This window comes from Delphinus delphis, chromosome 1 (genome assembly GCF_949987515.2).
Source record: "Delphinus delphis chromosome 1, mDelDel1.2, whole genome shotgun sequence".
Lineage (NCBI taxonomy): Eukaryota > Metazoa > Chordata > Mammalia > Artiodactyla > Delphinidae > Delphinus > Delphinus delphis.
Window position 1 is genome coordinate 55756594 of NC_082683.1, and position 14020 is coordinate 55770613.

General features: G+C 40.4%; 1 protein-coding gene across 1 annotated transcript in view; it reads left to right on the forward strand.

Annotated features, from left to right (window-relative positions):
• DNAJC6 (DnaJ heat shock protein family (Hsp40) member C6) overlaps nucleotides 1-14020 on the forward strand; it is a 154782-nt gene that overhangs the window by 127693 nt on the left and 13069 nt on the right. Inside the window, exons 10-15 of the mRNA XM_060005772.1 lie at nucleotides 663-856; nucleotides 957-1037; nucleotides 3283-3717; nucleotides 6919-7053; nucleotides 11119-11187; nucleotides 12190-12309. Of these exons, the coding sequence (XP_059861755.1) occupies nucleotides 663-856; nucleotides 957-1037; nucleotides 3283-3717; nucleotides 6919-7053; nucleotides 11119-11187; nucleotides 12190-12309 (1034 nt within the window). The remainder of the gene's footprint in view (nucleotides 1-662; nucleotides 857-956; nucleotides 1038-3282; nucleotides 3718-6918; nucleotides 7054-11118; nucleotides 11188-12189; nucleotides 12310-14020) is intronic.

The following is a 14020-nucleotide window of genomic DNA, read 5'->3' on the forward strand; positions in this document are numbered from 1 at the left end:
TTGCAAGGTCTAAAATACCATCTGAGGGAACAAGAGTGAACAAAGAGGGAACAGAGTTTCAATACCGTGATCCTTTGCGTCTGTGTATCCCTTTGTGTTTTGCAACATGGAAGGCAGTGGAATCAGCAGTATGATATGAGCAATGACCAGTCAGAATGGATGCCAGGCCAGAGCACTGAAGCAGGGTCCTGGGGGACCCCCTGCACCAAATATTATAGCACCCTTAGTTGCTATTGTTAAAGTGTGGCCTAGAGAACGCAAGGGAGTGGCTGAAGGTGGGGTGATAGGTGGGAGTTGCTGGGGTCAGCTTAGGAGTAGACATTCAAGAGCTCAAGGTGGTAACTCTGGGCTTATTTCACTATTTTAACAACTGATGTGGTCCTGCCAGTGCTTACTGTCTGGATATATCCACCCTGCTATCTAGAATGCTTTCACGTGCAGTAGTATTTAAATTCTATGGGTAGGCATTATTTTCCTCTTTTCTCTAGATAAGGAAACTGAGACTCAGAAAAGTAAAGTCTCTCATCTGGTTAATGGTTGATTTTTCCCTAGAAATGCGTCTCAGAGTGAAACTAAGAATCAATCTACAATGGTTTCTGTGCCGAACATCATACTGGTTCCATTGTTTTTCACTGATCTTATTCTTTGAAATCCCTATTTAGGCCTGAGTTGGATGCATGTGATGTACCAGAAAAATATCCTCAGCTATTTCAGGTGACTCTGGATGTGGAACTACAGCCCCATGACAAAGTGATAGACTTAACCCCCCCATGGGAACATTACTGCACAAAAGATGTCAACCCTAGCATCCTCTTCTCTTCTCACCAGGAGCATCAAGATACTCTGGTCTTAGGAGGTATGAGTCACCTGGTGGTTTTGTTTTCAGGACGAAGCCTCTGTGTGATTTCTCACATTGATTTATTTCCTGTGCTTCCTTGATGTCTTTTGTCTTATAGGACAGGCTCCAATAGACATCCCTCCAGACAACCCCAGACATTTTGGGCAAGGCGGCTTCTTTTCCACTCTCTGTTGGCAAGGTACTTCTAAGCATTTCTTCCAAGTTACATGGTTAAGTTATGTGGTTCTTGTATATATAAAGAGGATGCGTCCTCGAAGCAGCCTAAAGTAAAGCAGCATTTAGAAGTCATCCATCTAGGGTCTTCTTTGTTTCACATTCTTCCTGCTCATTCCTTTTCCAAATCAGGAGCTTCCCTGCTTTGAACTCCATGGATGCTCTTAGATTGATGCCAAAGGCCATGTTAAGCTGAACTTCATCTTTTCTGTCTATGCAGTGTTTTGGATCACATCTTTCCTGGATTTATGAATAATCATGATATTTTCTAGGATCTCCCTTTACACTGCTGACACACAAAGAAATTAACAAAGGACTCTATCTCCTGCCCTTAAAAATATAGAATCTGGCACACTACTCCACTCACCCCGCCCAGGGCTCTAACCACCAGCAGGGCAGAGGTGAGCTTCCCCTGGGACAGGGAAGGCAAAACTTTGCCTACATATCTCCGCTACTTGCTTTAACAACCTTGGCAGAAATTGGGCTCGATCACAATATCCTTTTTTGCCAAACCTGGAGATGTGTTTAGAATCCTTCCCGATGTGACACTTCAGACTGCTACCGTTAGTAGACTAGCCTTGGCATTCTGATCGATACCCATTCGCCATCCTTGTTTTAGAGTTTGCTGAGGTTAACTGCAAAGTTCGATGTAGAATTCCATGGTAAGGACTTTCTTAAGAAAAGGGTAGGAAACTGGCTTTGGTGATAGTGTACTTACAATCCTCTTGATTGACCTTCCTTTGCCATGTAAACATAAGACAGGATTCCCATTGCCTACACAGAGTTTTCCATGTTTGATAAAAAAATTGTTCATAGCATTCCTTTGAATCAAAGTCTTGCTTTCAGAATTTTCTACTGAGAAATGGGACCAATAACATTTTAAAAATTGGAAAACCCCAGTGAAATCTAGATAGCAGGTAGATTTCCCAACCCCCTCTTAGTTTCACCTATATCTTTCTTCCTCACATAAAGGCTTTTAAGAAAACTTTACTTTTACTCTCCACTGCTATTTTAGTAAGTAATTTAGAAATCATTCTTATCAGGCTATAAAATAGGTTAAGCACATATGCACAATCTTTTATCTGAACCCAGCAGAGCCAGATGGGTTTAGGAATGCAGAATTTTTTGCAAGTTAGAAAGATGATACGGTACATAAACTGCAGATTACTTAGAACCCCCAGTGGCATCTCAGACAATGTGTTATCAAACATGTGAAAATGTCTGTAGTGAAACATAACTCATAATCCTGAGTGAAATCAATGAAGACTATAACTAACTTTCATGTCAGTCCCAGTCAGATTTTTCCACCAGTTTAGGGAAACCTTTCCTTTTTCACAGCTTTTTGCATTTCAGAATTGGGGATGAGGGATGTGGATCTGTACTTGATTTGGAACGTGGGTCCATCTGACAGTAAGTAACAGAGTTAGAAAGAGGGCTCTGTTTCAAGGAGGGCCTGGAAAGTCACTCACCAGCCTCTCCATTCCTTCCCCAGAAGAGGCCCCATTTTATGCAGAAAGGATCTCCTCCTAGGTTGGTGTAAGGACCATCCTAAGCAGAGCCGTTCCCTCTATTCACTTATTAGGTGTGGGCTTCGCTTCTGCTCCAGACTGTGGGAGAAAGACCTTGCTTTTGGCTGCAGGCCACATGGAGAAGAAAAAGTGAGAGGAGGCAGCAGAGGACTAGGATATAATGTTTTTTTCAAAGCACCGAGCATAGTGCTGGGAAAAAGAAGAAGATGATGATGATAGTAGTAAATTTAAAAAATAATAAAAACCACTTAAGTACTACTTTCTATTGATCTGAGCACTTTCCATATATCATCTCATGTAATTTTCACAATAGTCAATGTGAGCTAGGTTCTATTTATTACTCCCATTTTGCTGAGGAGAAAACCCAAGGCACAGAGAAGTAAAGTCACTTTCTCAGTGTCACAGAGCCAGTAAGTAGCAGAGATGAGATTCAAACTCAGGCTGATTCTAGAGTTCTTGCTCTTCACTCCTATGCTATACTGCCTCTCAGATGCTCAACAAGTAGTCATTGAATGTAATGTGAAATACATCCAGGTTTTCCATTGGTAAGGGTCTAAAAGCATTGTGTGTTTTTCAGGCTTCTCTTTCTCTCTTTCTGAAGTTATGTACATAGACTCTAACAAAAAGCAATAATGCCGTGGCTGGTAACTAACTGTTTCCTGGCACAATGGCCTTCCTTAGATCAGAAATCGGAGAAATCATTCTGTGAGGAGGACCACGCTGCCCTAGTGAATCAGGAAAGTGAGCAGTCGGATGATGAACTTCTGACCCTTTCCAGTCCACATGGCAATGCCAATGGCGACAAACCTCATGGAGCCAGGAAGCCCAGCAAAAAGCAGCAGGAGCCAGCTGCCCCTCCACCCACTGAGGACGTGGACCTTCTGGGTCTAGAAGGGTCTGCAGTGAGTAAGAACTTCTCTTCACCGGCGGCTCCTCCCACCAATTCCGAACTTCTGAGTGACCTGTTTGGGGGTGGAGGTGCAGCCGGCCCTGCCCGGGCTGGACAGTCAGGGGTGGACGACGTGTTTCATCCGAGTGGACCTACGTCTACCCAGTCAACACCGCGCCGGTCCACCGCCTCCACCTCTGCGTCTCCAACACTGAGAGTAGGAGAAGGTAATTTTTTTTTCATGTTGCGCTGTACCTCTCAGTGTTGAATTATAACTTTTGGGCCAAGCAGGTGGAATCGAACTTTCCTAATAATCTAGACTTCTCTGATCTCCCTAGTAGTCCCCAAAAGGTCTGTATCTTCATCTCAGTGGGGACCACAAGAGGAAATAGAAATAGTGTCCATTTTGGTAGGACAGTCTAAGAATGAATATTTGAACTTGTCACCCTTACTTTAACTTTTTTTTCAGGGCTTTAGTCCCTGAGCTGCTTTAGTTATTTCTGCTCGGAGATGTAAATTGATGAATTGTTGTTAATAATAACAGGTACTATTTGTGGGCTACTTACTATTTGCCAAACATGGAGTTTGACACTAGCCATAAATTCAATCTTTATAAAAACACAGTAAATAGGTGCTATTATCTCCATTTTATAGTTGAGGAAATAGAGGCTTAGGGTCAAATTAGTAGCATACTTTTATACAGCTAGTCCTAGGGTCCAAAACCAGGCCATTTGACTCCAGAGCTTTCCCTCAGTTTTCCTGTAATGCCTTCCTGGAATTGTAGTTTTCTGAATACACTTTGGCTGTGCAGAGAAGTACTTGCTTACTTCAAGATATATTTAAGGGACTGCTGCCAGCAGCACAGCTGGCGGAGCAGAGCAGTTGGTGCCAGATACAGAGTCTGAGCCCCATGAGGCTCAGTCAGCTTCACTCTGCTCATTGCCACAGACTCAACCCTTTCTGTGACTGGTCATCCACCGTTCTTTAACATTTGCAAGACAGTAGAGTTGGGTAAGCAGAGGTCCATTATAGCTTCTAAAGACCTAGCCGCCCTTGTTATCATCCCCCATGAACCAAGAGGACATCACATTAGGAAGAGTAAAGAGGAGTGTCTCCACTCTCCAGGCATGTGGTAACCTTTAGGAACTTTCTTTCCCAGGATCATCCTTCACTTCTCAGAAGGCTTTGGGCTGGTCTTGATTTATGGTGGTTCAACTGGAGCCATTCTTTACATGAGTGAGTTTCAGAATCATGGACTGTAGATGCTGAGGCTCACGTTCCTACATTAGTTATTGATGGAGCCACAGTGTGGAGCCAGGTGCCCTGAATCCCAGGCCATTTCCTCTACCCTTCAGCAGTTCTTACTCACCACAGTGAACAAAAGCTCTGTCAGGAAAAGAAGTCCCCGGGATCCAAGATAGCATAGTACTCAATGGTCGTGTTTTTAAGACCGTGTACCTTATGTGACTTTCACTGATTTAATTCATCATAGTCCCAGGCAGGTAGTTATGTTCCAGAGTCAGATCTAGAGGGGACCTTTCAGACATTAGGTGAATCTGTGCCTCAGGTTATAGACAATGAAATTGAGGCCAGCTGTATTAATTGACTTGTCAAAGGATACACAGCTGATTAGTGCCAATCCAGATCTGGAACTCAGGTATTCTGTCCTCCAAGAGGAAGTAGAAAGAACACTGAGTCCAGAGTTAAAGGCTTGGATTTGAATGTCAGGACTGACACTTACCTATTTGTGTAGGCTTATTAAAAAACCTTAATCTTCTTAGCTGTAAAATGGGGAAATACTTACCTATCAGCATTGTTGTAAAGACTAAATTTTAGCTCTTGTCTTGTGTTGGGAAGTTCACTTTTAGTTATTAGAGAATGTTGCTAATTTAACATAAGTTGATATTAAAAGTATACCAAGTAATAGTGAAAAGATTTTAGCATCCTCTACTGGTTGACTTCAAACTTAGGTGTAGAAGAATTAACCCAATGTCCTCTTACAGTTACTCTATAAATCTCAGTATTCTCATTTTATAGAAGGGATAAAGTTTTGTAAGTCTTAAATGAGGTAAGGGATATACATCATGTAACAGAGTGCCTGACATATCATTGATTCATTGCTGCTACACAAGGCTCATCTGCTGCCTAGCAGATATTAGGAGAGCATTATGCCAGTGAAGTCATAGCTGAACACATATTAAATCATATATCCTACCTGGGTTTTGAGAGTGGAATTTATTCATTAACTTGTTTGATTCTAGTTGTCTATTCCTAGAATAGGTCACTCTCACTCCAGAAAGAGCCCATTAGCTTGATACTTACAAATTAGGAAGTGACATCTTACTACAGGGAGCTAAAGGGAATTTTGTCCCTTGACCAATAATGAGAAATTAAAGCCCAGTTATATACGTGCCACTCTGCGTGGTTTTCATCACATTCACTTCACACCTGTGAGGAATGTGAGATGCCTTTGGGAAATTCCTGGAATTTGGAGTCAGAAAACTTGAACACGAGTCCAGCCTTATCATTTGCTTGACATTGGGCAAGAAACTTGGCTCTCTGAACCTCAGTTTTGTTGTCTGGAATGAAGATAATATCGCTTCTATCTGACAGGGAGATATTAAGGATCAGCTGAGGTATTCTTTATGAAAGACAACGGTAAACCCTGAAGAAATGATACAGTATCAATATTATTGCATTTTTGCTAGAAACCTCAGCTGCCACTTTGTTGTAGTATCCTTGGTTCATTCACAAACTTTTTCTCATTTCACTACATCTGCATCTAGTTTCTGGCAAGTTGTTGACAGGCAATGTTTCAGAAATATTTTAGCTTCACAGGACAAGGTATGATAAGAGTTCAGTTTTTGTCATGCTCAGTTTCTTCCCTTTTTAACTTTCAGTGAGCCAGAGACCACTAAGAGCACAAACAAAACTAAACAAAACCTGGTCAATGAGGTTTTCTATTGTTCACCTTAATAGCAGGGCCCCCCGCCTGGTTTTGGTCCACGAATTCACTGAATATGAGCACAGTGCATTCATTGGGTATCTCCTATGGTCCAGGCATTGTTTCACCACTCATCTATTAGTCTGTAAGCTTGGCTGACTTATTTTATGTTATTAAGACGCCCAAAGGCCCAAGGGGCCCTTGCTTATAGTGTTTATGGTTCATCCAACAGGTAAATCCAGAGTTCTCCTTTGTCCACAAAGAAGGGATTATTCATGTGTGGTCAGAAATCCTTGGGATCCATTGTTAACCCTGGAGGAAGTTATAAGGATAGGATGGGTCTGTAGAACAGCCTGTGAGGCAGGCATCATCCTGATTTTTCAAGTATTTGCCCTACAGCCTTGTAAGAGTGACAGCTCTTCAGTAGTTGTTGAATGGGTGAACTCATAGGACAGAGAAATACCTTTCTCCTGTTGTTTTCTAGGTGCCACCTTTGACCCATTTGGAGCACCTGCTAAACCATCAGGTCAGGATTTGCTGGGTTCTTTTCTGAATACAGCCAGTGCTTCCAGTGACCCCTTTCTTCAGCCTACAAGAAGCCCTTCACCTACAGTGCATGGTAAGGAAGTATTTTATATTGTGTTCAGTGGAGCATGGTTTTCCACAGATAGCAGGAGGTGCTCAGATATAAAAGCACCCTGTAGGTGGGGTTTTTCTGGTTTTTGTTTTTTTGGAAAGCTACATAATGCATCTCTCTTTTGAAAATTAACTGTTCACATTAACATATTAAAAGCTCTGAGATATTTTACAGTAAAGAAGTCTACTTAACTTTGTTTTACTCAGCTTTCCTAAAATTTAATTTGGAATTTTTTTTTTTTTTTACGTTAGAGCTACATGCACAGAATTATAGGACATCATTAATTGTAGCACATTTCTTTGTTTTATGTACTATTAAGAAAGAAGAAAAAACACTGCCACTTTTAGTTGATTGGAAGGTGCATACTAGTTGAAGTCTTTGAAATGTGAAAAAATGAGTGCTAGGTTAATAAAAGGTGATACGATGGGCATTTCACAAAATTAGTATTCCACAGAACAGTTTAGAATACAATATTCTGGTATATTAGACTAGCTCTAATATGAAGCCACTAACCACACGTGGCTTTTGAGCACTGGAGATGTGGCCAGTCTGATTTGAAATGCACTCTTAAGTGTAAAGTGCATACAAGATTTCAAAACTCAGTACAAAAAAAAGTAGAATATCTTATTAATATTTTTATATTGGTCACTTGATATAATTTTTTGAATATATTGGGTTAAATAAAATATTTTGTTAAAATTAATTTTACTAGTGTCTTTTTACCTTTCTTAATGTCACTACTAGAAAAGTTTTAAATTATACATGGCCCACATTATATTTCTGTGTTAGAGACTTAGGTTGTGTAGAAAGAATCGTAATCACATCCATTTGTAAGAGCGAAAAGGTATCGCTTAGGTAACACTGATTAAAACCAAAGCTCTTCAGTGAAGGACAGATGACTTTGAGCTGGAAAACTGAAGCTCATTCCTGATGTTGAAGGATATTGAACATCATTGGCCTCAACCTAGAGGACGATGTATTTGTTGTTGAAGGCACCCTGAGTCCCCTTGGAGAATGCGGTCCAGTCATCAGCTTGACTTCATGGAAGCCATGCAAATGCAAAAGGAAGATGAGTTGTGCAGCACTGGTCAAACTGTAACGACCGAAAAGGAGAAAGCAGTCCAAGAACAACCTTTATGGGTGATTTCCTGTTGGTCTTAAATCTCAAACTATTTGAAGCGGGTCCACAGGACAACATACAAGAAATTCACCTCTGACCTTCGAGTAGTGCCCGCTTAAAAGAATCTCCTGACTGGAAGTTGGCTACCCTGAGAGGCAAGACGCAGGCAGCTAGGTTAAAGCTGTTGTTTTTGTTCACTTGTTTGAAGTGTAGTTTACGCCATTGCTCAAAATCTCCGTGCCTCAATCAGCATGGAAGCCAAAGTCCTTGAAATGGCCTATGTAGGCCCTTTGTGCTCCAGCACCCAGGGCTGTGACCTCCTTCCCCATTCTGTCCCTCTTGCTCACTCCATTCCAGCCACACTGGCCTCTCTGTTGTTGCACTGGTGTCCCCTCTTCCCAAGACATCGGCATAGCTAATTCCTTCACCTCTTTGGTCTTTACTCAGCTGTCAGCTTCTCGATGGGGTTTACTCTGACTGCCCCATTTCACATTAAAACCCATCCTCCTGCTTCTCTGCATTTTCCTTTCCATTGTACTTGCCAACTTTAATATACTCAATAATTTACTCATGTGTTGTTTATTTTTGTTGTCTTTCTCTCCCCACTAGAACATGAGCTCACAAAGGCAGGGGTTTTTGTTCGTTTTGTTTATGAATGTTTCTGTAGTGCCTAGAAGAGCTATTGGCACACGGTAGGTTTTATCTATCTGTCTTTCCATATAATATATAAATATAAAATGAATTGTAACATTTTCCTATCTAAGTCTCTTCGATGCATAATGATAATGTTAGTAAGGTTATATATTTTCCTGACTTTAATACTTTGAATTTACTGTTTTCATATGAGTACTACCTTTTATGTCCCATGGGTATGGATGTTCATACTTTGGCATGGCAGTAGTGGACTCAGTTCTGTCTTGTGAGCATGTTGGAAGACGTTTATAGCTCAGTTTCAGACAGTTAGCACTCCTTCGTTTTGTGGCTACACTTCTTATTTTGATCTGTGCCATGCTGGTGAGTGAAAGAATTTTCCACTATCCTTGATGAGAAGGGAATTACTCCACTGTTAGTGGGTCAGTCACATCCTCTTCATATACAGGTGAGACTCAGGTGTCATATTGGGAGGTCAGATTGCCCACCTTGGATTTCTACAAGGCACCGTCAATCTCTTCTGAGAATCACGAAATATTGCCTTTGAGTTTTACAAATATTTATTGAATATCTACTCTGAAGAGAATAATCATTTGGGGCACAATTTGAGAAGAAAAACTAAACAAGTAACCATAATAAAAGGCAAAATAGAAGTTTAAAATATTGGGTAATTACTGGTTCATTTGTTTATTCCTTTCTCTCCAACAGATTTTAAGTTTCTTAAGGAGAGGTACTGTGTCCTTAAGCTCCCTATTCTCTAGTGTGGTGCCTTATGTGTGGTAGGTGGTAAGGATTTGAGGGTTTGATTAGTAATAAGGTTGAAGTACTAATTCCTAGTTCTGCATCCTAGTTAGATGTAAGACTAAGGTCAGAGTTTACAGGAAATCAAAGAGCAAATGTTAGTAAAATTGTCTAGTTTCCACCTCAGTTTTCATGGATTAGTATGGAAAAAGGGAAGGGGAGAGCTAAAAGGGAAGAACTGTTATTTTTGATAATGGCATGTTCTGTTTAACTCAATGATGGGAAGGTACACAATGTCTTGGTTCGTACTAAGCAAACAAAACAGGTAAATGTAAGGCTTGGTAAAGCTAATCTTGGTCCTTTGATGATCCTTTTGGTGGCAGTGGGGGAGTGTGTGTTGTATCTTAAATCCTACTTGCAAAGTTATTTTAGTATTTGTGTTGTACTCACTGATTTAATGAACAGAACCTAGAAGAGTCTTAGAAAGAAATTCTGTCTTACGGCATCCTATTTCTTATTTGAATTTTATAGATGTAGAAAAAAACTTACTCTACCAGTGTGTACTCCTCTAATATATCCCATTCTCTTTAGCTGAACATTTCTTTTAAATTCTACACTTGGAACTTCGAGAAGGGTCAGAATGATCTATTTTGAAGCTGCAGTGAGTTTTTTTTTGAGTGACAGTATGTACGTACCTGACACCAGCATGGTGGGTGGTGTCTAGTCAGTCCCCAGTACATGTTCTGATTGACTCATCATTCTCCATTCATGTCACAGCGGAGGAGAAAACAAAATTTCAGTTCTAAGTTGCCCGTGCCTCTCGTACACTTGTTAATGCCAATTCAAGGCAAACTGAGTTTAAGTTTCATTTCACTATTTTTAATTGCCAGCCGACTTTGTGTTAAGTGTAGAGATGGGACACACAAAGATGAATAATATAATTTTCACAGTTACACAGTTCACAGAAACTCACAGTTTATTGGAGACAGACATATGCACCATTATAATTCAAAGTGTAGTTATGAGGTAAAATAAAAGTGAGCCAAAGAAGGAACAGAGACAGTTTATGGCTTCTACCGGTGCTCATGTAAGCAACCATAGATGAAAGCACGAAATAACAATGTTGCAGAATGTGGGGAGCGCTCAGAGGGGGAATTGAATCACCTGGGACCTGGACAGGTCATGAGGCCTCATGAGAGGGAGAGCATTTTCCTGTGTGAATTCAGAAAAGTGGATTCTTTTTTTTTTACATCTTTATTGGAGTATAATTGCTTTACAATGGTGTGTTAGTTTCTGTTCCATAACAAAGCGAGTCAGCCATACATATACACATGTTCCCATATCTCTTCCCTCTTGCGTCTCCCTCCCTCCCACCCTCCCTATCCCACCCCTCCAGGCGGTCACAAAGCACCAAGCTGATCTCCCTGTGCTACGCGGCTGCTTCCCACTAGCTATCTACCTTACGTTTAGTAGTGTATAACAGAAAAGTGGATTCTGAGCTATGTTGTCCTGATTCTTTTTCTTCTCATTTGCAGCTTCTAGTACACCTGCTGTGAACATTCAGCCAGATGTTTCAGGGGGTTGGGACTGGCATACTAAACCAGGTAATGGTCAGCAGATTAATTTTGTGCACACTTAACCGGTTGCTGAAGCATAATCCTTTACCCAAGATGAAGTGAGTCCATACAGAGTGTTAAGCCCACCTAAGAAAGTTCCTAAAGGCTCACAGTCTGGCGGAGCTTTTCACATTGCCCTCGATGGCATGGTTGTGCTGCATGGTATATGGTATTTAACTTGTCTAAGTCTCATTTGCTAAATGCCTTGACAATAAATTGAGTTAGACAAATCTGGGTTTATATCTAACTCAACCGTTTAGAAGCTCTTGGATTTTTTACAAGTCTTAACTTCAGTTTTCTTATCTGTAAAATGGGGTTCCTAATTCTTGTTCCACACAGTTAAGTGAAATAACTTACGTGAGATTTTCTGGCATAGAGTAGGTGTTGCATAATCTGAATGGTTTTCTTTCTTCACAAAGGACTTGTTTGGGGGCTGGATTTGTCTATAATAAATAAATTCTCTTTCTGATGGCTAGTATTGTATTTCTTGAGAGCCATCTTGTGTGATTGTTTTCTGATGCTGTGCAAGTTACACACACACACACACACACACACACACACACACTTTATGTTTATCACAGAACCTTCTAAAGCAGTTGCTGTTTCTTTATCTAACCAACGAGAAAATATTGAAGTTAAGCAACATGCCAAACGTCACTCAGCTAGGAAGTGGCAGAACCGGAATTCAGGCCTGACTCCAAATCCCATAGGAAAGAATGAAGTCAGGTGACATGTGAGATAAACGCTAGACGTAATAGTTTGCAGGGGTGGCCAGGAAATGACGTATGGTTTCTCTGTTTCCCTGTTTCTGCTCCAGGCCGCTACTCACCTAGTAGTCAGGGAAATAAGTCTAGCAACTCCTAACACATTTGCAAACCCTGTCCTAATTTGCCTTTAGAGACAAGGTGAGCAGTAGCTCTGGATTTCTGAATTTCAGAATTCAGCCTTGGACAACTAACTCATTTTCAATGACCTTATTATTTTTTTCAGGAGGTTTTGGAATGGGAAGCAAGTCAGCTGCCACCAGCCCAACAGGCTCGTTGCATGGTACTCCCACCCATCAAAACAAACCCCGGACTCTGGATCCTTTTGCCGACCTTGGGACATTAGGTATAAATGTAGCAGGTTAAGATATAAATAACATTTACTTATGGCTACCAAGCCTCAAATCTAAATCTTTGGTGTTAAAATAAGCTGGTATTGTTACCTAGGATCTAAAATCATGTGTATTTTTAAGCTATACTCTAAAACCCGAGGTTGACTTTTAAAAAAAGGAAACAGGCTTCAAATATTGGGTTGGAACTAACCCCTATTAATCCGTTTCTCTAATGACTCATTTTGAAGTAGTAGCATAAATAAAGTTAGAACTTCCAGGAGCATCTGACAATAGAGTTTGGCTGCAGCAAAAGTAATGAATGTGTAGAAAAACACTGAGACATGAGGCTGGTCAGATTTGTGCCAGGTAGGGCCAGCTGTGCATAGGCCTTACTGTGAAGTTGCTAGTGAGATCCCCATACCGTCCCTCTCTTCTCTCCATTGGCGACAGTGCTCTCGGGTCCGTTTCTAAAATTCCATACAGAAAATAGACTCTCTTTATAGTATATCCAAACTGTTTTTCATCATATGTTAATTATTGTTATAAAATAAGTGTTTCATGAGGAAGTAATTTTGGAAACACTGGGTTCAGTGGATTTGGGTTACTGCAAAAACTTCTGAGAATCAGTGCTCATGGTGATACTTCCCAATAGGGGAATACAGTGTGCAGGGTTCTCAAACTATTTCACCAAGGAACCTTTCTTCAAGGAGTAGTTCATTGGACTAGTGTGTTCTGAAACCTTTTCTTCCTCCTTCCTTCTCTGGGCAGTACAGAGTTGTTAAATAAAGGTGGGGCAGCCCTCACACGAAGGATTAAATGAGGCACGTTGATAGTTTAGTTTCTCTGAAAGCCCTCCTGAGGCATTTAGAACCAGATTGTCTGCAGAGAATGAGAACGTGACTACCTTTTTATTTTTTGCCAGTAGTTATGTCAGAATCTTGACCTTTTCTTTTATACCCTTTAGACCTTTTTTCCTTTTAAGAACTCCAAAATTATTTCTCTTTTTATATCTTAAAATAAACTTCACATTTTTTTAGAATAATAACATCATATATAACAGGCAAAGTTCTACTTCAAATAAAATCTTATCCAGTGTTCATTTTTTACCCATTTATTCATCCCACAACTATTTACTAAGTGCCTTCTACGTGCTAACACTCCTTTAGTAAAAACCAACCAACCAAACTAACAAAACCAAAACAAAATTCCTGCCTTTGTAAGCCTTGTATTCTAGAAGGGGAAACAAATACTAAATGAATAAATATATATTATAATGTCAAGTAATAAAAACAATTAATGTTTATTTGGAGGTTTTACTAAGTGCCAGGCTCTATTTTAAGTGCTTTACACGTATCATTTCATTTAATCTTGCCAATAATCTTTTGAAGTAGGAACTGTTATAGTCCTCATTTTAAAATGAAGAAACATGGACACAAAAGTTTAAGTAACTTGCCCAAATCACAAGATTTCAACACCATGAAATCTAGGTCTGGAGTTTGCACTATAAGCCCCGTGCAGAGTGCTGTGAAAAAAATAAGGCAGAAAGTGATGGCGAGTAGGGGATGGGCTGGGGTGTTATTTTAGATATCAAGTGGTTAGGGAAGGCCTCTCTGAAGAGGTGACCTTTATAGGAAGTTCTTTTAAAAACTCCAGCATCGTGGTCTTGCATCTGGTTGTCATGTCCTTTTAGACACCTTTAACCTGGAATCATTCCTCAGCCTTTCG